Here is a 27258-nt window from a genome sequence, read left to right on the forward strand (position 1 = left end):
TCTGCTGACCCTGTACTTTACCAACCATGATGTCCTTCTCCAGGGACTGATCCCTCCTGACAACATATCCAAAGTATGTAAGATGCCGTCTCACCTTCCTTGCTTCTAAGGAGCATTCTGGTTGTACCTCTTCCAAGTCAGATCTGTTCGTTCTTTTGGCAGTCCATGGCATATTCAATATTCTTCGCCAACACCATACTTCAAAGGCGTCAATTCTTCTTTGGTTTTCTGAGATAGATTGACACGATAGCCACAACAGACTCAAACATTACCAACAATCACGAAGATGGAGCAGGATCTGGCAATGTTTCCTTCAGTTACACTGAGGTTGGCATGAGTCAGAGCCTACTCAACGGCAATTGACAACAACAATGAGAAATAAAGGCAATAATGTATACAAAATGTCTGGCACACAGGATTCAGGAAAGATACTGCCTCTATTCTTAACGGTAGAAAAGTCAATGTTATTATCTGTGAGAGGTTTTATTTACTCCTGCTAGCTCATTTGTCAGTACTAAAGAACCTAGTCCTCATTAGAGGGGCTGGAGGAATTCTATTTCAGCTGCAAAGTTGAAGCCACGCTGGGCAATGTTAATTTTTTTTAGAATTTCTCCACTCCTGTCATATGAGTCTTTGAAAAGTCTTCCTGCTGCTCTGCCCTCTGTCATTCCTTAAAACATCACTTTCATCATGTAACTCACCTAGCTCAAAACCTTTGTTGAGTCTTTGATGTATATTCAAGGTCCTTCACAATTTGAGTCATCTCATCTGCCCAATCTCATCTCCTACCCCACCATGAAATGAATTCTCTCTTTCAGTTAAACTACTCTGCTCCAGGTTTCCTGGATCCACTGTCAGTAGTCCTGTCCCCATAGCTTTGTCCCCATCATTTCCCCTGCCTAGAAGACATTTCCCTATCCCCCCATTTTTTCTTCCCTTTAAAGCCCAGCTTAAAGGCCCCCTTCCTTAAAGTCATCCCAGATGCTGCAGTCCCGGGCTCTCTCTGCCTCCCCTGAAAAAGGCAGTATTTCTTTATCGTGCCACACACTGGGACTGTGGCATAAACCACCATGGTCAGCAAGCAGTCCCATCAGTGTGTCAGCCAACAAGTATTAACTGTGCACTTGCTATGTGCCAGGTGCTATTGTAGTTGTATGCCGTCTAGTTGATTCCAACATGGTGACCCCATGTGACAGAGTAGAACTGCTCCATAGAATTTTCTTGGCTATAATCTTTACGGAAGCAGATTGCCAAGTCTTTCTCCTGTGGAGCCCACCGGCTGGGTTCGAACTGCCAACCTTTCAGTTGGCAGTCAAGTGCTTAACTGTTGCACCACCAGGGCTCTTTCCAGGCATTGAACTGGGTAGAAATGTTGGGACTACCAGCCTGAATCCAGTTTCAGCTCTACTTACTAGCTGTGTGACCTTGGGTATATTACTTAATCTCTCTGTGCATCAGTTCATCCACCTGTAATACTAGGACATTAATAACTGTCTCATAAGGCTGTTTTCAAGGAAGCAGAGATAATCTATGTAGAATGGTTCACAGGACGCCAGGCATCTTGTTGTAGGGTGCTGTCGAGTCTGTTCCAACTCATAACGAACCTTGGGTACAACAGAACGAAACGCTGCCCCGTCCACTAATAGATCTTTGCAGTTGCTTCTCCTCGTTTTGAGTGGTGCCACTTCAGCAAATGAAGGTCCTGAAAGCTTGACTCCATCCACGTCATTAAGGTCAACTCTACTTTGAGAAAGCTGCTCTTTCGGAATAGTATTTTGAGTGCCTTCCAACCTGAGGGGCGCATCTTCTGGCACTATATCAGGCAAAGTTCCACTGCTATTCATGATGTTTTCAGCAGCCCGTTTCTTAGAAGTAGACTTCCAGGTCCTTCTTCCTAGTCTGCCTTAGTCTGGAAGCTCCACTGAAACCTGTCCACCATGAATGACCTTGCTGGTATTTGAAATACTGATGGCATAGCTTCCAGCATCCTAGCAACACGCAAGCCATCACAGTACAACAAACTGACAGATGAGTGGTGGCCAGGCATCCAGTAACAGCACTATACCTGTTACTACAGTTATTAATCACTGTGCATGGGTGTCCCATCTGGCTCCTCAAGGGCAGAGACTACTTTCTGTGTCACCATGTTCCCAGCATCTAGCACAGTGTCCTGAGTCTAGACAATAGCCAAGACACGTCTATTGATTATAAGTGCTGCTGCAGCTAGAATTAGTAAATCTAAAAAGCTAAATGAATCCACAAAATGCAGACCCGTAGACATGAGTCTGGAATCAAAAGCCATAAGGAAATAACCAAATTACTTTAACAATATTAAACATTCAAGGGCCATTGTAATACAGGGCATTTAATTACCCATAAGAAATGCAGTGCTCAAATTTTACCAAATAAAAGTACTGCCCACAAGTATAAACTGTTGCCAGGTATGATCTGGCTGTCTTTGCCTGATATGCCCATAAATCAAGCTTTCATCTGCTCACCTGTAATTTCCGCGAGGAGCAGGGATGAGTCAGTGTGAATTGTTCCGAAATAACAAGCTGTAGTTGTTCCATTCTTTAGTGTTCTCCGCTAAAAATAAATCACAAAAACCATGAATCGTGTGTGCCCAAAGAAGTCACATGGCATATACGGAAGACAGAATTCTAGTTTTTAATTTTAAAATGTTTTTATTTAAAGGTATGCCATCTTGACATGGAACATAGTTATAAGAGAAATAGGAAAAGCATTTATATTCTGGAAGTGTTAGCTGGAGGATAAGTTGATACTTTTGATTTCCTAGAGTCACACGATTCCGTTTCAGAATTCATCAAATGGTATCAATTCCTTATTTCTTAGGATCGGTTAAGTCTACCAAACCCTGCTGCAGCTGGGAGTGATACAACTGGTTTTTTGGTTATCCTTCTTCCTACAGTCTGTGCCCAGGCTCCCTGGGCCCCTGTTGAGCACTAGGAGTTCACGAGCTTTAGTGGAGCTACTCCATTAATGACTATTTTGTATTTTTACCATTTATGTAGAAATCTACCAGAAGCAACACCAGACTGTTTGCCGTGTTTCCCGACCTTGCCTCAGCCTTCGATTCTTGTCAAGAAGGGTTTTGAGACCAAGCTTTAGGAGCTCAAAATAGATTCCCAATTTAAGAGGACTATGAACGTCAAGGTTAGTAGCAATGGCCTCTTAACAGATTAGATAATTTCCTGTGAGGCAAAATAGGAAAGAAAAAAAAAAAAGTGGTCTGATCTCCTTCGTTTCACCTTGTATCTTAATGACTTGATACCTTCTTCAAATTAGTTGGATTTATCTTTACTTATCTGCTAAATCTTTGATGACCCCGCAGCACGTGTATATTCACTCTATTACCTGGGTGAATATTTACAAGTAGTTTGGCTTGCACATTCACCAAGACCGGATCTTCCTGTCCTGTCCTTTGACTACAATTTGGGCAGATTCCTTATCTTTCTAGTCTTTTGAGTTCATTTCAGTCCAATTTGAATCTGCAACCTCTCACCTAGTTTAAAATATTTAAAGGTAGATACTCTCAGGTTGACTTGCTGAGATTAAAAAAAAATAATCTCAGGAGATGTTTGCTAATATATACTTCAAATAACTCGCCAATTCAATAATCACAGTCATCATCCACGGAGCAACATGCTGGAGTCCTGATTGCTCAAGTCTAGGACTTTATTCAGGGGTGCAGAGGGCATACAAAAGAAATCTCGGTTCTATTCATAGGTACCTTCTTTAGCAACCCTTGACATAGACACAGGAAGCCTTCAGCCTAGGGACAGGTTCTGGTTAACAGCCTCAACTGTCTCACACAGATGTCAACATTACCCTCACCTAACCCAACTGTTAAATGTGTGGGCTTGCCTGGAATCAGAAAGAGAGGTATTTGCACTGCAAAGGCTTGTCAGAAGTAAAACCTGACCTCCTTCACTGACATCAAATGCTTAAACAGATACTTAACATACCTCAGATGTAAGAAGTAATATTTACGGAGCTCTGCCTGAAACACAGATAGTCCTACATACTCAAACCCTCTACATGTCAGAGACAGATAAATTTGGACTTTATTAAGTTTACTGAGCTACATTTTGACAATACAGACTCTACCCACATTATTGGGGTTAATTTTCTTAAATTTTAATACGACAAATACATATCCTTTACCTTAACAAATATTTTCTTTTTAATCATATATGCAATATAAATTTCACAATTGATTTCCCCCTCTGGATCAGCTGCTAAAAACTTAAAGCCAAATTTGTGGCAAACTCTAACAAATGCATAGACCCCAAAGCATACATTTTCCCCTCGGTTTTATTTTAGGTTTCCTCTCCTCATTTTTTCCCTTGCTGTGATTTTGTGACTAATTTTCTTTTGTGGTATACTATGCAATTTTAAGCTATCTCAAGATCTTTTTAGAATAATGTGAGGTATAAATAAATGTTGAGAATAAAAAAGATTTGGCGTGGTTAACACACTTCGTTATTAACATAGTGCACCAGCAACTTAATACACAGCTTTAGTCCTTCTCAGTTTTTCTTGTGTCATGTGGATGCAGGCTAAATATGTAAGATCCACAATTGCACTGAATCTGTGATGAAGCAAGGGAAGCGTGTAAATGTTCGCGCTTGCTTTTACCCTTCAAGGCTTGAAGATGAACGACCAGAGAAACTGGCAGACTGGGTAAGTCATTATGTAAGGCTTGTAATACTGTCACCATCACGTAGCCAATGCCTTAGGAGAAAAATCATCAATGGATCCTACAAACAACTAGCAGTGTCCAGACTAAGCATCCTGGATGACAGGAGTCAGCAGTCAGATAAAAAGCTATCTTGCAGCCTTCACTTCTCTGCTAAAGAGGCTGTTTTGGGTGGCTGAGTGGGTGGGAGTAGGGTTGGACTTGAAAGAAGGAAGCTGTTTTTCTTAAGAGAGTAGAAGGCAGGACATTATCAGAGCCTTCAAAACACAGTTGGCACTACAACCACTACAGCCACTGTTGAATGACTAAACTGGCCCCATGGTCCCCTCTAGTGGTGCAAATGCTCAAGTCACATTTCCACGTGTCCTGCAATATGGCACCCTTCTGTTTTCCCTAGTTGGGAAGTTACCAAAATAGTGTGATGTCCTTCTAACAGTCATTTGACATTTTAATTTTAATTTTTTGAGTTTTTTTTTTTTAAAAAACAAACACATACAACACTTATCATGTGCCAGGCACTATTCCAAGACTCTCAAAAATACTGACTTGCTTAATTCTCTTAACAATCCTATGAAGCAGGCACTATTATCTTTACTGCTGCAATTGAGAAGAGAGTCATAGACCTTTCCAAAGGTCACACAGCTATTCCACATGACCCTCAGAACAGCACCGGGGATTGGCAGGAATAGCAGAACACGTATATGTACCCCACCCCAAAAAAACCCTATATGTATATGTATTAAACCCAAATTTGGTAAAGTAATACCTAAGAGGTAGGAGCCCATAAGAGTGGAGATTTGGGAACTTGCGTTCAAGTTCTCTCTTTGCCGCTCATCAGTTACGTAAGTGAGGGGGTCACAAACTCCCTGGACTGTGAAATGACTAAAAGTTCCCTATGGTCCATCTGGCTTTAACTACCTGTATTTTATCATTTAAATCTGCCCAGAGAAATGGGTGTTTGTATAGATAACAGAACGTGATACACCAGTATTCATAAACAGGATACTTACGACAACTCTGGTATATACTTCTTCAGCAAAGTCAACGCTCTGAAATTTCTGCTCTATAGGATATGTGTATTTGGCCAGCCACTCCAAAAGTGGCAGGTCTACATTGCTTCCAGCAAATGAATACTGAGAAGCATGGATGTGTGTATCAACAAGTCCAGGCATGAAGAATTCACTGGAAATTAAGATGAGAGGAAAATAATAACATCTTTAGTCATTTTCCGTATCTTTACATCACATTTTATCTCGACAAGGATTTAATAGATCAGCACACAGGTTTACAGCTGAAACATCAGACAACCGTAAATGTTCCTATTATTTTGTTGTCGTTAGCTGCCGTCGAGTCGGCCTCAGCTCCTGGGGACTCCATGAACAATGGAACGAAACATTGCCTGGTTCTACGCAATCTCCTTGATTGACTGCGGATCAGACAATGTTCCATTGTTAACGACACGGTTCTCATTGGCTGGTTTTTGAAAATAGATTGCATAAAAACACAAGGGCATAAAACAAACGATAACAGCTTTTCTTTATTTAAAATGTGGGTTATTTCGTTCATCATGGATTTTTTGCATTAATTTTGATTTTTAAAGCTATTGCATTAAAATATTTTGTCTTGATTACCGAGTTTTTTATCCGCACACCCCCCCTCCCAGCTTAAATTTTGTTCCTATGGTAAATGACTCGCTCATCTCACCCTAATCCCAGCACTACAAACCTTGTCTATAGCCCTTGGCCGTAATCTGATCCACTCCTGCCAAGACACTGCCCACCGTTGTTGTTAGCTGCAGTTGAATCCATTCCAATTCATGACGACCCCATATGTACAGAGTAGAACTGTTCCATGAGGTTTTCAAAGCTGTGACCTTTTGGAAGCAGACTGCCAGGCCTGTCTTCCAAGGTGCCTCTAGGTGGGTTTGAATCACCAACCGTTCAGCTACTAGTCAAGCACTTAACTGTTTTTGCCATCCAGGGACTGCCCACAGTGCTCCAGTTATAATTTTCACTTTTTAAGAATCCACTTGGTGCTGAGATAGGCCTCTACATACCTGGGTATTGGGCCAAGTCTATTAAAAAATACTATCAGAGACATCATTTTCTACGGTATTTTAATCATGAGACATAAAGAAATTCAACTGCTCATATTCTGTGTTTGATATTAGAATCCCTTTGCATTTTAAATATGACTTTCTGTTATAGGCCTCAGTCTTCCACCAAAGTGTGAATTCTTGCCTTACTGCTTCTCTGTATGTAGTGTTTACAGGGCCCCTGGGATCTGCACTTTCCATGGATTTAACTCCAAAAGCAGCCTCATAAAAAGGAGCAAAAGGATGCGAAGACCCACAGATATGTTCATCCACTCCACCTCCCAAACCTCCTTCTAATCCCTCTATCCCGAAGGCATGCGCGCAGGTGACTATAAATGTCAGTTTTTCTTCAACATCTCTTCTCATGAAAATCTAGTAAGAGGAAGCAGAAGGTAATGTCAGAAGTTCCTGCATTAAATTTCCATGCCCGTTGCCAGTGGGCTTCCAAGCCTAAAGAGAGACAGCAGGGAGAGGGAAGGAGGTAGGAGATGGGAATACAGCTGCAATTGTAACCAAACTCTGTTCCTCTGGACTATGACCAGCCCCTCTGCTGCAAAGCTTTAGGGGTAACCCAATTCACAGAGCCTCAGCACGAGAAGGGACTTTCATACTCACCTCCGACAATGCTTTTGTTTAAAAGCTTGTAGAGAAGGCAAGCTCAAAGAGGAGAGTGACTTGCTTTAGATCTAACAGCTAGAAAGCTGTAGTGCAAGGATTCAAATTAAGTATTTGAATTCGAAGTTCAATGTTCCTTGAACTACATGACTAAAGTTACATCCCTAGTTACACAAGTGTTTTCCGAGTGAAAGTACCAGTTCTACTGACTCTGCAAACACACTTGTCCTGACACAAGATAAAATATTTGATTTTTAAAAATGATTTTTACTGTTGTAAAACAGCTAACATGGCTATGAAGAAGTGGGCCAATTACAACAAACATGTCTTATACAAATATTAAAAACCACTAAAAGTAATTGGAACATAAAATCTCAGCTTAAACACACTTCTGCAGACCCTAATCATGCTGTCAGCATACCTGTTCCTCCTTCCCCTCCAATGTTTTATCTATATCATGTTGGAGCTCTGATGGCACAGTGGTTAAGAGCTACAGCTGCTAACCAAATGGTTGGCAGTTCGAATCCACTGGTTGCTCTTGGAATCATAGCCCCCCTCCCCATTTACTTTCTTTATAGAAAGTATCAGTCTATCCCTGTGGTGCTAACAATCTGATTACTTGTTTACTGTCTGTGTCTGCCATAGGCTGTAGGTCTTATGAGGACAAGGACCTTGTAGATCTTTTCAGTTCCAGATCCTAGTATGTGTACATAGTAGGTGCACTAAATATTTGTCAAAGAAATAAATGACTAATGACAGCCTCTAGTTCTCAAAGTTTCTGTTCTTCAGCTGCCTAATCTCTATCTTCTCCTTCCCACCTCGCCTTTCCAAAAACAAAAAGCATCCTTGTCTCTCAGGCAGGTTTCTTGTAATCTGAGTTTAATTAATAGCATCAAGCAGAAGGAAAGAAGTTGGCCATGACTTACTGGTGGCTCAGTTCTCTTATTTCACATGGCTTGAAGCACCACTCTTTGGCCAGTTTTTCTTGTTCAGATGCTTCTTCTACAAACATTATCTTTAAAAGAAAGAGCAAAAGAAAAGGGTCACAAATTAATGAACCTCAGCCTTGGTTGCCATTAAATATCTAAATCTTTTAAAGAGACTACACTGTAGCTGAGCTATTTTCCAAGGTCTTTGGTAACAAATGGGATTGAGTTTAGAGATAAAACAGAGAAGGGTGTGCCTTTGGTCACCAGAAGAATAAAGTGGTAAAATTTCTCCTTTTCTGCTGCAGTACAAGTGGTCACTGATTAACAACACATTTGAGTTACGACAAACCGCACTTACAACAGTCTTTTTTTGTACATCTTAACAATGTTGCAGCATGTAATTTGCTGATGTTATAACCCAGATGATCCAGAACCTTCCACAAGTGGAGTTATTACTGCAACTGACAAAATGCCAATGTTGTCCAACTCTTCTTCATCGTCAGAGTAAATTTTTATGATTTGTGTATTTTTTTATGTATGTATTACTAAAATGTATCTGTAACTTTATATGCAATGTTTCCAACCCCCAAAGACAAATAAAGATTGGATTTGTAAAGATATTGATAACAAAGGGCAATAATAATGAAAACTAAAAAAAAAAAAGAGGTATTCGACTTACGTCAGAAACGACTTATGACAGAGTTGTCAGAATGGAACCCGTCATAATTGGGGACTACCTATATAGAAATAAGTAAGGATTCAAATCTATAATTTGAAGATACAGGGTATTAAAAATGGTGAATTAATATCTATTTCCCTCCTACCTCTGAAAATGATTAAAGGAAAAAATTGGTTATAGAAATATTACCTCACAGCAGATTAAGCACATATTTTAGTTAGCTGTGCTGGGAAATCCAAGACTAGAGTGCAGTGGTAGTGAAATCATGGGGCAACTTATTAACATTAAATATAATTGCCATCACTTGTTTGTCTGTCTGTGGTATTGTGGTCGCTTAGTGTTGCTCTGATGTTGGAAACTATGCCACTGATATTTCAAATACCAGCAGGGTTACCCATGGTGGACAGGTTTCAGTGGCGCTTCCAGACTAAGACAGACTAGAAAAAAAGGCCCAGTGATCTACTTCTGAAAATTAGCCAATGAAAACCTTATGGGTCACAACAGAACATTGTCTGGCTTGTTTGCTTTGGACAGTACATCAGAAAGGATCAATTGTTGGAGGAAGACATCATGTTTGGTGAAGTAGAGGACCAGCGAGGGCAAGGAAGACTCTTGGTAAGATAGACTGGCACAATAGCAGCAACAATGGACTCAAACGTGCTGGTGATTGTGAGGATGATACAGGACTAGGCAATGTTTCAATCTATTGTAAATAAAGTTGTCATGAGTCAAAGTTGACTCAACAGCAGCTAACAACAACAACAAATATAATCACACATAAAAATTGTCTGACGATTGATTTTCCATATGAACTATGCTGATGTTTTGATGCTGGACATCTACTATAAAGAGGTCTGCTGTGTTTTTTTAGTTCTGTGTGTAAGAGACACTACAGTGAAGTGAGGTAAAACAGCAACCTTTAATTGTGAGGTCTGAAGCCCATGTCCAATAGTTGGGTGACCTTCACAGGGTTTCTTCATGTTTCTTGGTCTGGTGCCCATCTGCAAACTACGGGTAACATCAGTACATAGTACACAGGGCTATTGTGAGGACTAGGAGTCCTGGTGATGTAATGGTTAAGCACTCAGCTGCTAACCAAAAGGTTGGAGGTTAGAACCCGTTAGCCGCTCTGCAGGAGAAAAAACCTGGAGATTTGCTCCTATAAAGATTAGCCAAAAAAGAAAACCAAACTCGTTGCCATGGAGTTGATTCTAACTGACAGCGACCCTATCGGACGGAATAGAACTGCACCATTTCTAAGACTAAATCTTTATGGAAGCCGAAGCAGATGGCCACATCTTTCTCCCACGGAGCAGCTGGTGGGTCCAAACTACTGACCTTTTGATTAGCAGCCAAGCACTGTGCCACTAGGGCTCCCCCTATAAAGTTTACAGCCTAGGAAACTGTCCTAGTCATCTAGTGCTGCTATAACAGAAATACTACAGATGGATGGCTTTATCAAACAATAGTTTATTCTCTCATAGTCTAGTAGGCTAGAAGTCCAAATTCAGGGCATCAGCTCCAGGGGAAAGCTTTCTCTGTCGGCCCCAGAGGAAGGTCTTCATTATATGTAAAATATATTCATCCCATCATATCATAGACAAAGTTTTAAATCAGCTCCAAGTCCAAAATCCAAAAATTCTATCTCATCTGTGAAATCTAGAATACAATTTATCCGCTTCCAAAGTACAATGGTGGAATAGGCACGTTAGACATTTCCATTACAAATGGGAAAAACTGGAGGGAAAGAAGGGATAACAGACATCAAACAAGTCAGTAGAACACATTACATTAGCCCTCAAAGCTTGAAAATAATCCTCTGTTCTCTGAGACCACTGACACAATGACCCTGCCCTCTAGACTCTAGGTATTGGCCACACTCTCCAGATTCTGAGTAGAGGCCCCTCAGCTCCGGGTTTTGGATCTACCTTTCCAGGCCCACTAGGACAGCAACTCTGCTCCCTTGGCTTTAGGCGTACCATTCTCCTAGTCCATCTGAGTGGTGACTCCACCCTTGGAAACACTGGAGGCCATGGCTCCACCTTTTGAAACTCCAGAGGGTATGGTCATACCCTTTGAGACTGAGGCAGCTTGGCTTCCTGTGTTCCTGGTCTCTTCAGCTTCTGCTTCCTGGTTCCTTGGCCTCTTGAAGAAAGCAGCACTGGGAGCAGAGCATGTCGTTTGGACCAGAGGTTCCTGCACTGAGAAGCTCCCAGAAGAGCTTCCCAGAGATTGATGACAAAGACCTTGCTCTAGAGCTGACAGAGAAAGACCTCCCCTGGAGCAGCACTAGATGACTAAGACAGAAACTGTCATATACGGTCACTATGAGTCCGAATCCATTCGATGGCACACAATAACAACCACAACAACAACAACATTGTGAAGGCTAAGTATAATAATTCTGGTGAAGTAAGGACATCTCTGAAACATGTTAAAAGCTAGATAAATGATGTCTATTATTAAATCTTTTGTAAGTAGAGTGTGATAGCTTTCTCTATTAAAATGGACTGTAAAGCTAGAAAGGACAAGAAAGAATAAATTACTTATACAGGAAATTCCTGTCATATTTTTAATGTAATATAGTGAGAATAAATGTTTCATGAAACATGAAATAAAACTGGTTGATAAAATATATCTAGTTAATTAGAAGCAAGTCAAGACACATCAGGAAAAATAACCTGTTTGTGGAACTGAAGAGAAAATAAGGTCAATATTGACTTCTTCAATCATTAAGATACCTTTAAAGAAAAAATAATTAAGGATACTGGTCTAAAGTGAAAATGAAAAGCATACATGATCAATTAAGGAAAAGTGATTTGAGAGTCCTAAAAATATTTGGAAAAAAGGAATAAAAAAACCTCAAAGCAGATACATAATTAATTAAAAAATACAGAATTTGTAAGTGTATCTCTGACCTGATTTACTATAAAAACTGTAAATAAAAATGTCATTTGTAAAGCACTATACTCACACATTTGAAACATACTTGAAATAAATTATTTTTGAGGACAATATGAATGATAAAAATTTGTTCTAAAGTAATACAAAAGCTGAATTAACCCATAACTTCAGAAGAAACTAAGGACGTTTCCTTAACGAAAGCTCACAGTTCAGCACAGCGCTGTCCAACAGAAATATAATGGGAGTCACGAATTCAAGGCACATGTGTCGTTTTAAACTCTCTAGTAGCCATATTTTTTAAAAAGTTAAAGGAAAGAGGTAAAATTCATTTTAATAACATGTTCTACTTAACAAAACATATATAAAAGTTTGCCATTTCAACACAGAATCAATGTGTTGTTGTTAGGTGCCGTTGAGTCCATGTCCACTCATAGTGACCCGATGTGACAGAGAAGAACTGCCCCACAGAGCTTCCTAGGCTGTATAATCTTTACGGGAGTAGGTCACCACGTCTTTTTACCTCAGAACCATTGGGTGGGTTTGAACCACCAACCTTTTAGTTAGCAGCTGAGTGCTTAACCATTATACCACCAGGGCTCCTAGAATCAATATAAAAGTTACTAATTTTACATTGTTTCTTTGTACTGAGTCTTTGAATCCAAGGTGTATTTTGCATTTAAAGTACATTCCAAATTGGTCACGAAATTTTCATCAGAAGTGTCTGATCTGCATTTAGGTCCCATGAAATTTTAAAAGAGGATATTCACATACCCAGGTTATTCCAAACACACTTAGCTTTTCCAAAGTTGAAATGAGTATAAATTTTTTAATGCGAATGTAAATATATTTAAAATATAAAATTTAACTCCTTAGTTGCACTAGCCCCACTTCAGGTACTCGTATTCACACGTGGCTGCAGTACTGGACCACGCAGGTTCAGTGAATTTCATAGCGAAGTCCTTTCAAACTCACTAAGACCAGGTAATGTCTGTGCTATGGAAAGAGGTCCTGAGAGCTTCAGACCAATGCTACTTGTTAATTAACAACATAGATGCAAAAAATATCCCAAATGATATGCTGGAAGTAAAAAGCAAAAGTATATTTTAAAAAATAATTCAAAGTATCTGTAACACATAAGACTTCATTATTTGGGAAATGTCTTCTGTCAATTCATAGCAGAAGTTTAGGAGTTAGGCAAAGACCCAACTTCTCAAAGATTGCTGGAATAAATCCACCTACCCCTCATCCCTGTTTTTTTCAGCCAACACCCAAACTACAATCCACCTGCCCCTTGGGTACACACCAGGGATCTTGATCTGCCCCATTACCATCATAGAGCTCTACACTCCTTGACCTTGACCAAGCCCCTCACCTATCAAAACGCATCACTGTGACTTCTGTTAGTGTCCCTCCGTAAGCAGCAAACTCCCCTACATCTTCAGCATCTATGTTGAGCTTTTCCTGGTGCTGTCCCTCAAGGACATGGCTGCCCCTATGCCTATCAAATTTTCAGTACCAGTTGCCATGGAGTCAACTCCAACTCATGACAACCTATGTGTGTCAGAGTAGAATTGTGCTCCACACGGTTTTCAATGGCTGATTTTTTTGAAGTAGACCTCCAGGCCTTTCTTCTGAAATGCCTCTGTGTGGACTCAAATCGCCAACCTTTCTATTAGCAGCTGAGCTCATTAATCATTGTACCACCCAGGGATGCTATGCTTACCAAATAGGTTATCATAAACCAGGGCCAGGCAGTGAGTTTGGTACCTTCTGTTACTTCATGGCTATTTCCAAACCATTTTTTCTCCAACTTCTTATAAATAGACATATCTGTTCCTTTGCAACGTGCCCTTTTCAGGTATACCGTCTTTCCTCTCTCATTGATGCTCTCCTCTACCAACCTTCTCATTCTCTAAATTTGTTGATGCCTGGCTCACAGTTTTCTCTCCACTCCAAGCCCTGTCTTCATCGCTTATAATTTCAATATCAACATGGACAACTCTTCTAATACTCATTGTCAGTGAAGTCAACCTCAGTGACTTGTTCCACTTCCATGAGCCACTGCACCCATGCTCACACCTTGGACTTGTTCATGATCCATAATTGCTTTGCCCCCAAAACCAGGTGTCACACATCTCAGGCTCTGATCACATTCTCCTTTCTTTTCCATTTGCTATTTCAACCACCTGACTGAGCCCTGCTTTGATTTTCTCTCAGTCCTCCAGCACCCTCCTTTTACTACTTTCCTTGTCCAGCTTAGATTCCACCATCTATTATTTCTTACTTCTGTTGTCTTTTATTTAACACACATCTGACAAAATTCCAACCCTGACTGAACTCAAATCTCTTTTGCTCTGGGTTATATCTGAGTAGTCAAGCAATGTTGGAGCAAGGCACACAACATAGCAGATGGACTATCCACCGTCACCAAACTCAAATGGGCTCCCAACAGTCCCTGGGACGCTATTTCTCTAGCATAGTGGTCATTACGGTCAATAAAACTGAAGGAAGACCAAGTTACTTATCAACTGACAGGTCATTAAAAATATTTTTGGTGAGAGAGCAACATACAATTTTTAGCAAGTAACTCAGGAGTTCAAATAATTGAGAAATATTGCTATAACAAAACTCCTTCTATTCCCATTTACTTAATTTATGTGAAAACATTTCTCACCACTTCCACCTAAAAAAATGAAAAATAGAAAAAGTAATGCCACCCTCTATTTCATTCTATCAATAAGTAACATTCATCCATAGATATATTAACTAGTTTGAGGAAAACACAGCCCTTTTGCACTTAACAAATTACTTTTCAAATTTTGTAATATAGACTTTTTTTTTAATTTCATTATGGTCCCAGGAAATTTTAAACATTTCAGTTTATGTGCACGAATTTTATTGCAAAGAAACGTGATAGGTTGATCAATAAAAGACTTTCAATTGTAAAGGTTTATTACATTAGTACAAACTCTTTAAGGAAAGCGGAATAGAATTACTAATTCAAGAAGAAAAGGGGGCTATGTAACATTTCAAATCATTAAAGAACAGCTACTTCATGATTTAAAAAAAATGGATAAAGGCCGTTATCAAATTATTTTACATATAATATATATAAATATATAAGCATATACATTTATATGGATTAAAAAAAAAAAAAAAAAACCAGTGCTGTCTATTCCAACTCACAGCGATACTATAGGACAGAGTAGAACTCCCTCCATAGAGTTTCCAAGGAGCACCTGGTGGATTCAAACTGCCGACATTTTGGTTAGCAGCTGTAGCTCTTAACCACACCACCACCAGGGTTTCCAAATGGATAAATGGATATATAAATGTATCCATTGGATACATTTAAAAAATAATATTGCCATTCAATTTTAACACACCTCTATATATATTTATATACAATCTGTCAGAAATTGCAGGCTTTATAACCATTTAAATTTAAGAAAAAATATAACTGTTAAAACCACAAAAGGGTACAAAGTTTTTAAAAATTATTTTAGGAGACACATTAGCAAAAAAAAAAGTCAACTAATGTTCTAGCCCTTCACAGTGACGATTTCAAATCTCTCCTCTCTTCAAATCTCCCACCCCATCTACCTCGAAAATGTACACCACACACGTGCAATTGTGAAAAACTGCAAACGATCTCAGAGTCAATAAGGGATTGGTTAAATAAAACTAAACACTGCAGTGATTAAAAGCAACGGTGATGGTTGGACAACATAATAAACGTAAGTTAGTGTTGCTGAATTGTAAGTGTGATGAATGTTGACATGGCAAATGTTTTGTTACATACATACTTACCACAATAAAAAAAGTAACAGTGATGACATATTTACTGAATGAAAAATTATCCTTGATACAATGTTAAGATTTTTTTTAAATGTAGGTTACTAAATAACATGATGGTATATATTCACATTTTTGTTAAGAGTAAGGTGTGTGTGGGGGGGTTGTGTTTAAATGTTGACAATGGCTATTATTTCTTTATGTAGAATTTCAGGGTGATTTTTATTTTCATCTTAACACCTTTTTGGATTCAAATTTTTTAATAATAAATGTTTTATTCTAGCCAAAACAATAAAGATAATTCTATTTTAAATTCTATTATTAATTACAATCTCCATTCATAGAGCTATAGTTGGGGATTTAGGACACACAAAGGCAGATAATGAATCAGATGGAGGAGGGCATGAGCAGGGTGTGCAATAAGCTTCCACCGGCTCAGATGGAGAGACAGCGGGTGTGGTAAGCGAAGGTTCCAAAGAAAAGGCAGAATCAAACAGTGATGGGTAGGATTTGATGCTTGATAAGCATTCAGGGTTGGAGGAAAAGGGATGGAAATATGATAGTAGCAGAGGCACAGAGACAAAACGCTACAAGATGTGTTATGGAAAGAGTGTACTTTAAATAACATTGGGGCATTGGGTTGGGAAGAACTTTAATCTACAAATCAAGTACTTAATAGATGTTTTTTCTTGCTCATATTTATGTATTCACACAACAAATACTTCCTGAGTTCCTGCTGTGTGAGGAACACTTTTCCAGGAACTAGAAACAATAAATTGATAGAGGAACATAAAATACATTACATATGGTAGAAAGAGCTATGAAGAAAATAAAGGAAAATGGATGTAATAATAAAGTATGGGGTATGACGGTCCCTCTGAGAAGTGATGTTTCAGCAGAGATTTGCATGAAGGGAGGGAATGAACCACTTGGATATCTTGGGAAGAGCATCCAATGTGAAGACCCCAGGATGGGAATGTGCTTGGCATGTTTTGAAATACCAGGGACGCCAGCAGGGATACATTAAAAGGACTAGAAAAATGAGGGGAAGGATATCAGACTGTGGAGGTAGCCAAGGTCTTCTAAGTCATGGTATGTATGGTCTGTTCATTTCATTTTTATGAAATCTCTAAAAATATTTCAGAAAACAAAGGAATGTGATAAAATCATAAAATAACATCGATGTTTCCTTCATGGGGCAATGGTTTTTGTTCTGAGATGGTGTGGGCTTACGTAGCCATTGGCAGGGCTGCCATAAGCAAGTACCACAAATTGGGTGGCTCAAAACAACAGAAATGTATATCCTCACGGTTCTAGAGGTGAAACCAGTTGCTGTCAAGTCGATTGCAACTCCCGGCAGCCCCATGTGTGCCGGAGTAGAACTGTGCTCCATAGGATTCTTGGTGGCTGACCTTTCTGATGTAAACCACCAGGCCTGTCTCCCGAGGTGCCTCCTGGTAGACTCGAACCACCAGCCTTTTGTTTAGCAGCCAAGAACACTAACCATCTTCACCACCCAGGGACTCCTGACACTCCAAAATGGAGGTGGCAAGCAGAGCCTTGGTCCCTCTGAAGACATTAGGGAAGACCCTCCTTGCCTCTTCCTAGCTTCTGGCGGTTCCTGGCAATCTGTGGCATTTCTTAGCTTATAAATGCCTCACTCTAACCTCTGCCTCCACCTTCACAAAGTCATCTTTCCTCTGTCAGTCTGTGTCTCTTTTCCTCTTTTTATAAGGACACCAGTCATACTGGATTAAGACCCTCCCTGCTCCAGTATGACCTCATTTTAACTTGATGACTTCTGTAAACACCTTATTCCAAATAGGCTCACACTCACAGGTCCCAGGTTAGGACTTCAACATATCTTTTGGCGGGGGGACACAATTCAATCTATACCACTATTCATTCCCCTATTCAGTCATTCATCATTTAATGAGTGCCTAGTATGTCCTATGGGCCACCTTCCTAAGTCACAGTCTAGGAGGCCTGTCAATAATGTACACAAGTCATAAAAAAACAAGTTTCATAAAACCATAGATGGTTCCAGCCAGCAAAAACCCATTCGTCCAAGGCTCTTGTTTTCCAGATGAGGTAGCTGAGTCCCTTCTGTTGGGCAAAAAACTCCAAGTGCTCCACTTCTTGAAATGAAGACTACTTAAGATGAGCAATAGTGAGAATGTCAGGTATACTAAAGCCAAAAGCAGACGAGTAATGATTGTCAGCTAATGAAAAAAATCTCTGCAAAACAGAGGCTTCAAACACCAGATGGCAATTTTGGGCAAAAGGCTTGTTGCTATGGAACAGAGTAAACTCCTCTTTAGACCACTCTGAAATAGCTCAGCCATCCAGCAAAATAAGGGAACATATATTGCAACCCATTACACAAAATCCACTCTTAGGCACTGTAATGGGAAATAAAATCAGATAAAAATATGCAGTTTCAAAGATTTCTGAAGCTTCTGGACAAAGATGAGAATTGTTATGTTAGCTGAATTCACAACAAATGGAAAAGAAAGAAATGACATTGCTTTTGTGAAAAAACAATAAAACTGTCAGGCTGTAAAGGCAGACTGGAGCTAAGCACGTTACAAAGGCACCAGGGTAGCATGAGGGACTTAGGTCTTCTGGTCCAACATTCTCATCATATAGTTGAGGAGAAAAGTCTGGTTATGTTGCCAATGTCAGAGGGCAAGTCAGGAGTACCTGCTGAACTAGACCCAGGGCAACATCTTCCCAGAGGTTCTTCTGAGCCTCTATGAATGCTTCTCTAATAGTATTAACCAGGAATCAGCAAACTTTCTGTGAAGGGCCGAACAGTAAATATTTTGGCTTCACAAGTCGTATGATTTCTGTTGCAACTTCTCAACTCTGCCTTTTTAGCAAGGAAGTTGAAAGTCACTCTAGACAATACATAAATAAATGGGTATTGCTGTGTCCAATACAATTTATTTACAGAAACTGAAATTTGAATTTTATATCTTTTTCACTGTTATGAAATATTGTTTGCATTTGGAGGCGGAGCAAAGATGGCAGACTAGGCAGATGCTACCTCGGATCCCTCTTACAACAAAGACACGGAAAAACAAGTGAATCAATCTCATACATAACAGTCTATGAACCCTGAACAACAAACACAGATTTAGAGACGGAGAACGAACTAATATGGGGAAGCAGCGATTGTTTTCAGAGCCTGGAGCCAGCGTACCAGTCAGGTACGGCACAAGCACAGAGAGCTGCTCCACCTCCCTGAACTAACCCCAGGAGGGGGACCAGCCGGTTCCGCAGGCGGCGTGGGACGCAGCCGGTAGGAGAAGTCCCCGGGAGGCAGTGACTGGTCTTGGAGCAGGAAGAGCAGCGTCCCAGCCGGGGAACCATCCCGCCGGGATTTGGACTGGACGCAGCGGATTTTCTGGAAAAACTAGTTTCCCAGTGATGGCTCAGAGACAACAATCCATATCAAACCACTTAAAGAAGCAGACCATGACAGCTTCTCCAACCCCCCAAACAAAAGAATCAAAATCTTTCCCAAATGAAGATACAATCTTGGAATTATCAGATACAGAATATAAAAAACTAATTTACAGAATGCTTCAAGACATCACAAATGAAATAAGGCAAACTGCGGAAAAAGCCAAGGAACACACTGATAAAACTGTTGAAGAACTCAAAAAGATTATTCAAGAACATAGTGGAAAAATTAATAAGTTGCAAGAATCCATAGAGAGACAGCATGTAGAAATCCAAAAGATTAACAATAAAATTACAGAATTAGACAACGCAATAGGAAGTCAGAGGAGCAGACTCGAGCAATTAGAATGCAGACTGGGACATCTGGAGGACCAGGGAATCAACACCAACATAGCTGAAAAAAAATCAGATAAAAGAATTTAAAAAAATGAAGAAACCCTAAGAATTATGTGGGACTCTATCAAGAAGGATAACCTGCGGGTGATTGGAGTCCCAGAACAGGGAGGGGGGACAGAAAACACAGAGAAAATAGTTGAAGAACTCACAGAAAACTTCCCTGACATCATGAAAGACGAAAGGATATCTATCCAAGATGCTCATCAAACCCCATTTAAGATTGATCCAAAAAGAAAAACACCAAGACATATTATCATCAAACTCGCCCAAACCAAAGATAAACAGAAAATTTTAAAAGCAGCCAGGGAGAAAAGAAAGGTTTCCTTCAAGGGAGAATCAATAAGAATAAGTTCAGACTACTCAGCAGAAACCATGCAGGCAAGAAGGGAATGGGACGACATATACAGAACACTGAAGGAGAAAAACTGCCAGCCAAGGATCATACATCCAGCAAAACTCTCTCTGAAATATGAAGGCGAAATTAAGATATTTACAGATAAACACAAGTTTAGAGAATTTGCAAAAACCAAACCAAAGCTACAAGAAATACTAAAGGATATTGTTTGGTCAGAGAACCAATAATATCAGATATCAGCTCAACACAAGGTCACAAAACAGAACGTCCTGATATCAACTCAAATAGGGAAATCACAAAAACAAACAAATTAAGATTAATTAAAAAAAAAAATACGCAAAACAGGGAATCATGGAAGTCAATAGGTAAAAGACCACAATAATCAAAAAGAGGGACTAAATACAGGAGGCATTGAACTGCCATATGGAGAGTGATACAAGGCGATATAGAACAATACAAGTTAGGTTTTTACTTAGAAAAATAGGGGTAAATAATAAGGTAACCACAAAAAGGTATAACAACTCTATAACTCAAGATAAAAGCCAAGAAAAACGTAACGACTCAACTAACATAAAGTCAAACACTATGAAAATGAGGATCTCACAATTTACTAAGAAAAACGCCTCAGCACAAAAAAGTATGTGGAAAAATGAAATTGTCAACAACACACATAAAAAGGCATCAAAATGACAGCACTAAAAACTTATTTATCTATAATTACGCAGAATGTAAATGGACTAAATGCACCAAAAAAGAGACAGAGAGTCACAGACTGGATAAAGAAACACGATCCATCTATATGCTGCCTACAAGAGACACACCTTAGACTTAGAGACACAAACAAGCTAAAACTCAAAGGATGGAAAAAAATATATCAAGAAAACAATAAGCAAAAAAGAAGAGGAGTAGCAATATTAATTTCTGACAAAATAGACTTTAGACTTAAATCCACCACAAAGGATAAAGAAGTACACTATATAATGATAAAAGGGACAATTGATCAGGAAGACATAACCATATTAAATATTTATGCACCCAATGACAGGGCTGCAAGATACATAAATCAAATTTTAACAGAATTGAAAAGCAAGATAGACACCTCCACAATTATAGTAGGAAACTTCAACACACCACTTTCGGAGAAGGACAGGACATCCAGTAAGAAGCTCAATAGAGACAAGGAAGATCTAATTACAACAATCAACCAACTTGACCTCATTGACTTATACAGAACTCTCCACCCAACTGCTGCAAAATATACTTTTTTTTCTAGCGCACATGGAACATTCTCTAGAATAGACCACATATTAGGTCATAAAACAAACCTTTGCAGAGTCCAAAACATCGAAATATTACAAAGCATCTTCTCAGACCACAAGGCAATAAAACTAGAGATCAATAACAGAAAAACTAGGGAAAAGAAATCAAATACTTGGAAAATGATCAATACCCTCCTGAAAAAAGACTGGGGTATAGAAGACATCAAGGAGGGAATAAGGAAATTCATAGAAAGCAACGAGAATGAAAATATTTCCTATCAAAACCTCTGGGACACAGCAAAAGCAGTGCTCAGAGGCCAATTTATATCGATAAATGCACACATACAAAAAGAAGAAAGAGCCAAAATCAGAGAACTGTCCCTACAACTTGAACAAATAGAAACTGAGCAACAAAAGAATCCATCAGGCACCAGAAGAAAACAAATAATAAAAATTAGAGCTGAACTAAATGAATTAGAGAACAGAAAAACAATTGAAAGAATTAACAAAGCCAAAAGCTGGTTCTTTGAAATATTGTTTGCTTTTTTTTTTTTTTTAACTCTTTTTCAACTACTTAAAAATGTAAAAACTTTTCTTATTTCTCAGCCATATGAAATGAGGCAGTAGGCCAGATTTGGCCAATGGCCATAGTTTGCCAACCTGATATGGCATGAAATGAGTTCCTTTATGTGGCCTTTTGCCTTTGCTCTTTGGAAGGGCAGCTTGCAACAATTTTTCCCTAAGTGCCAAGGAGTCACCTTTGCCTTAGTTTTCGACCCCAGAGAGCTTGTTACTTTTATCTGGTTTGATTGCTATTCCTGGGTAAACCATAAACAACTTGTGGTTTACTTTTTGCCTGGTACTAGAGCCCTGATGGCGCAGTGGTTAAAAGCTTGCCTGCTAACCAAAAGGGCAGCAGTTTGAATCCACCAGCTGCTCCTTGGAAGCCCTATGGGGCAGTTCTACTCTGTCCTGTAGGGTTGCTATGTCAAAATCGACTGAATGACAGTGGGTTTTTTGGCTGGGCTGCAGCCTATCCTATGATTGGTATGCACCTTTCAGGGACTGGTCAGTAGACTATGCAAAAAGTGTCTGTGGCCTCCTAAGAGGGGATTGGTAAATTCTTGGCCCTGGTGGAAGGGCCATGCCTTGAAACTGACAAGGAGTTTGTATATATATGCAGCCAACTCCACAGAAGTTTTTGAGACAGAAAGACACAGGAAGAGAAGCGGCAGACAGGAGCAAAAGGAAGAAAGAAGATAGAAGAAGCACTGAGAGAGCGTAGGCAAGGAACTTCCTAAAAGAGCTGTACCACAAGTCAAGGCCTCTATCACTGAAGACAGCAAGAGTCTCAGAACGGGCTCAGCAACAGAGCTGACAGCAACAGTCCAGGAAGAGTCCCAATGGTAGGGCTAGTCGCAACAGGCCTGGAAGAAGCCCCATAACAGAGCCGGTGGTGACAGAGAGCAGGGCCAAGAGGAGCCTGTCCTCAGGGGGCTGAGGGGATCCTGCCCTCAGGGGGCTGAGAGGAGGCCTGTCCTCAGGGGGCTGAGAGGAGGCCTGTCCTCAGGGGGCTGAGAAGAGGCCTGCACAGCTGAAAGGAGCTAAGAGAGCTGTCCTGCACTGAAGAGGGGAGACTTTGCCTATATGCTTCCTGCTCCTACTCCTGAGTTGTAGCTTGTTGAACCTGATCCCATTACTTCCTTAATAGATAATTAATTTTAAGTATGGTCTATGAGTTCTGTGTGGCCATTGCAATGACTTAACAAACCCAGAAGAGAAGTAGAGAGTACCACAGGAGGGAAGGCTGGTGTCAGAGCTGGTAAAAAGATTGGCAGATGGAGGTCGGATCAGCTTTGGGCTGATGCTGCTCTTGATTCCCTTTATCCCCCATGACTCTGCTACTGCTACTCCTCCCACCATTTCACAAGTATCCTAAAAAAGACACATATAAATTAAAATTTCATAATTTGACACAATTTCTGTGCCATTACCATATTTCCAGGAAACTTTATTTTCATGTATAATTGGTTTGCAACTGGTGATAACTTTTAACTTTGCCTTTCACCCTATGGCCTGATCAAAATACCCTGGGAAGAGTAGCTCTGGTTGCCTCACCAAGCCCCATTTTGCTTTGGAAATCATATATTTCTTGATAGAGAAATAAGTAACTTCAGTAACTCTTCTGATCTCTACAGAAGACCTCATGAACAATTTTTTTGGTATTTAACATCATTTTATTAGAAAAATAAAACAACATTTCAAAACGATAGGCTATCTCTTAATAAAAATCCGTGAAAATGTTTACTGTGTGGCAGACGCTGTCTCATGTATGTTACATGTATTAATTTGTTTAAACCTTGCAAGAACTGTATGAGGCAGGTAATATCACTGGCCCGATTTTCAGCTACGAAAACTTATGAACAAAGATGGTAACTACCTTGCCCAAAATATAAGGCTGGTACGTGTAAATACAGAATCTGAACCAAGTCTGGCTCCAGGCTGAGTGTTATCGAACACTATCCTAATTTTTGTAAAACACATTTTCATACAAAAATTCTCCTTTCTTTTTTTCTGTATAAAATGTTTATTGGTGCTTTTCCTTTGTCTGCTCTTTTCTTGAAAGAGCTAGGGCTGGTGGGCCTCGCAAGGTCAGGAGCAAGAAGGCAGTCAGGGCTAAGGAGGTGGTAAGGCGGAGAAGGCTGAGACCAGTGGACTTGGGGCTGAAGAGGCGGTAGTCAAGGAGGCAGATGGTGTGGGCAAGTCTGGGGCTGAGGAGGCAGCCACAAGGGTCACGAGATTGATTACATATAGGAGTAATAAGCAAATAAATGAAAATATTGTGAATAATGAGAGACAGGTTTCTCAGAAAGGATTTTTAAGTAAATCCATTAAAAAAAAAAAAAAAACCGCCACTGCCATCTGAGCTGATTTTGACTCACAGTGATCACATAGGACAGAGTAAAACTGCCCCATAGAGTTTCCAAGGCTGAAATCTTTACAAAAACAGACTGCGACATCCTTCTCCCGCAGAGTGGCTGGTGGGTTCAAACCACTGACCTTTTGGTTAGCAGCCGAGCACTTTAACCACTGTACCACCAGGGCTCCCTGAGTTTTAAAGAGCAAAAGGGAAAAGGCTAGAATAAACCCTGTGGTATTGGATTTGAATTGGAGGTACTGGCATTAAGTCATGGTTTTTAATTTGGATAGATAATGTAATAAAGAGAAAAGAGTGCATATGTATATATACATATACCGTATTTTACACAAATAACTCATGCCTTCTACCTTTGTTTGCCAACTGTGCCCTTCCCCAATGAAATATTTTTGTAAGTACACTATGCTAATTTTTTTACAGCAACATGAAAAAAAAAATTGGCATAGCGGTGCTTACGAAAATACTTATCATGATAAAGGGTGCAGTTGGCAAACAAACGTAGAAGGCACACAATTATTTGCATAAAAATATGGTACTTCCTAGCTCTGTCTGCTAAGAGATCCTAGAATCAATGACACCAAGTAGCAATCAGCAACTTTAGAATACCATTCTTTGCTAAAAGGAACCACGGTGATTCCAGGGATGATTCTAGGTCTGGGGCAGGCAAAGTGTAAGATGAATCTGGAAACATAATTTTGTGCCAAAAAGTAAGGAGGTGTTAAGAAACATAGTTGGAGATTGGTCAAAAGGACACAGGAGTCCATATGAACCACAGCCTCATCTAGCCTGAGAGCAAAAGAACTAGATGGTGCCTGGCTACCATTACCAACCATTCTGACCAGGGACATAATAGAAGGCCCTGGGCAGAAAGGGAGAAAAATACAGAACAAAACTCAAATTTCTAAAAAAGGCTAGACTTACTGAACCAACAGAAACTAGAAGAACCCCTGAGACTACTGCCCCATGATACCCTTTGAACTTGGAACTGAAACCACTCCTGGTGGTCACTGTTCATGCAAATAATAGGTTGGATTATAAAGTAAACAATTATACCCATGAATACTGTGCTCCCTTAAACAATCCATGATATGGGACCAAACAGTCAACATTTACCCTAAAACAAAGGTGAGAAGCTAAGGAGGGGAGGGAAGCTAGATTGATGGAAACAGAACAAAAAGAATGGAAATAACGAGAATGTTGACACATTATGAAAAATGTAACCAATGTTATAGAACAAGTTGTACAGAAATTATTAAAAGGGCACCTAATTTGCTACATAAACTTTCACCTAAAACACTTATTTAAAAAAAAAAAAAAGGACACAGAAGCCATTTTGAAGGGGTTCCCACTAGACAAATCAATTTGCACATCAAAATAAATAATGACAATAATGGACTAAAACCCAGTGAATAAAATAGAAATCCATGAGTCCACTTACACAAATAAACAAGGAAGAAGGGAGAGTTCTTCCTTACAGTAGGATACCAACTAGTACATGTGGAAGGAATGATGGAGTTAGAAAATGAGCATTCGGCAACCATCGCAGCAATAATTGACTCCGACAAAAATCATCAATGATGTTAAAACTAGTGGGTGAAAATCTGTTGAAGAACAGGATATTTATATAGTGTCAAAGCATCTCTCCACTAAATTTATTTCACACACAAAAAAATAGTAACAGTGGAGGAACCTGACAGAAACCACCTTAACCAAGTGATCAAAGTTAATTATCACCAGTAATGAGACAACACCACATGCCTCCTAACAGGATGTACTGAGGAGAACACAGCGTCATTTCTATAAGATTCCTGCCAAAAATGCGTAACATGAATCTAATCATGAAAAACATCAGACTAATCCACACTGAGGGACATTCTAAAAAATAACTGTCCGTATTCTTCAAAATTTTCAAGGCCATAAAAAACTGAGAAAGACTGAGGACCGGTTCCAAATGAAAGGCCACTGAAGAAATATGACAAGGGGGAATTATTTTTTAGAAAGTATTGGGTACCTTAATGGTGATGGGAAATTTGGCAATGGATACAGGTGATGTTTTCACGTGATTAATGCAATCAATGTCCCTGAATTATATATGTAAAAATGCTGAAATGGAAAATGCTACGTTATATATGGAGCCCTATTGGCACAGTGGTTAAGAGCCAGGCTGCTAATCAAAAGGTCAGCAGTTCAAATCCACCAGTGGCTCCTTGGAAATTCTATGAGACAATTCTACTTTGTTCTATAGTGTCTCTATGGGTCAGAATTGACTTGATGGCAACAGTTTTTTTTTAATGTTTTATATATATATTAAAAAAAAAACTAATATTACTACAATAAAAAAAATACGACAAATGTGATTTGTGATTCTGGATTGGATCTTGAACCAGAAAGAAAAAGAATTTAGGTATGAAGGCCATTATTGTGCCAATGGGCAAAATTTCAAAGTGTCCATGGATTACACTTGGATTACACTGAGTTAGAACAGGCTTGACAACAACTGGTTTGGTTTGGTTTTTGGTAGATTACACAGTAAAATTATACCATCGTTTATTTCCTCATTTAGATAGTTATAATCTGATTATGTAAAACAGTGTTCTTGTTTTTTAGTAAATACACACTGAAGTGGATAGACTAAAATATATCTGCAATTTACCCCAATTGGCTCTGAAAAAATATAGTAATATATATGTGCTTATGTATTTGTATATATATCTAGAAAAAATGGGTGTGTTAGTTATCTAGAGCTGCTATAACAGAAATACCACATGTGGATAGCTTTAACAAAGAGAAATTTATTCTTTCAAAGTTGAGGAAACTGGAAGTCCAAATTCTGGGTGCCAGCTCCAGGGGAAGGCTTTCTCTCTCTGCCAGCACTGGGGGGAAGGTCCTTGTCATCAATCTTTCCCTGGTTGTGGAGCTATTCAGTGCTCCACTCCTAATACTTCTTTCTTGGTGATATGAGGTACCTCTCCTCTCTGCTCTCTTCTCTCTTTTATATCTCAGAAGAGATTGACTCAAGATACAACCTAATCCCGTAGGTTGATTGCTGCCTCATTATCATAACTGCCTCTAATCCTGCCTCATTAACATCACACAGGATTTACA

At 39.5% G+C, this 27258-nt stretch overlaps 1 protein-coding gene across 4 annotated transcripts in view; it reads right to left on the reverse strand.

Annotated features, from left to right (window-relative positions):
• GDA (guanine deaminase) overlaps window positions 1–27258 on the reverse strand; it is a 122942-nt gene that overhangs the window by 66138 nt on the left and 29546 nt on the right. For all 4 annotated transcript variants that reach the window (XM_003407387.4, XM_064291224.1, XM_023544749.2 and 1 more), the window contains exons 2-4: window positions 8357–8445; window positions 5731–5902; window positions 2499–2586 (exon numbers count right to left, since the gene is read on the reverse strand). In XM_003407387.4, coding sequence (XP_003407435.2) covers window positions 2499–2586; window positions 5731–5902; window positions 8357–8445 — 349 coding nt within the window. The remainder of the gene's footprint in view (window positions 1–2498; window positions 2587–5730; window positions 5903–8356; window positions 8446–27258) is intronic.

Source organism: Loxodonta africana, chromosome 9, assembly GCF_030014295.1.
Source record: "Loxodonta africana isolate mLoxAfr1 chromosome 9, mLoxAfr1.hap2, whole genome shotgun sequence".
In the NCBI taxonomy this organism is placed as follows: Eukaryota; Metazoa; Chordata; class Mammalia; order Proboscidea; family Elephantidae; genus Loxodonta; species Loxodonta africana.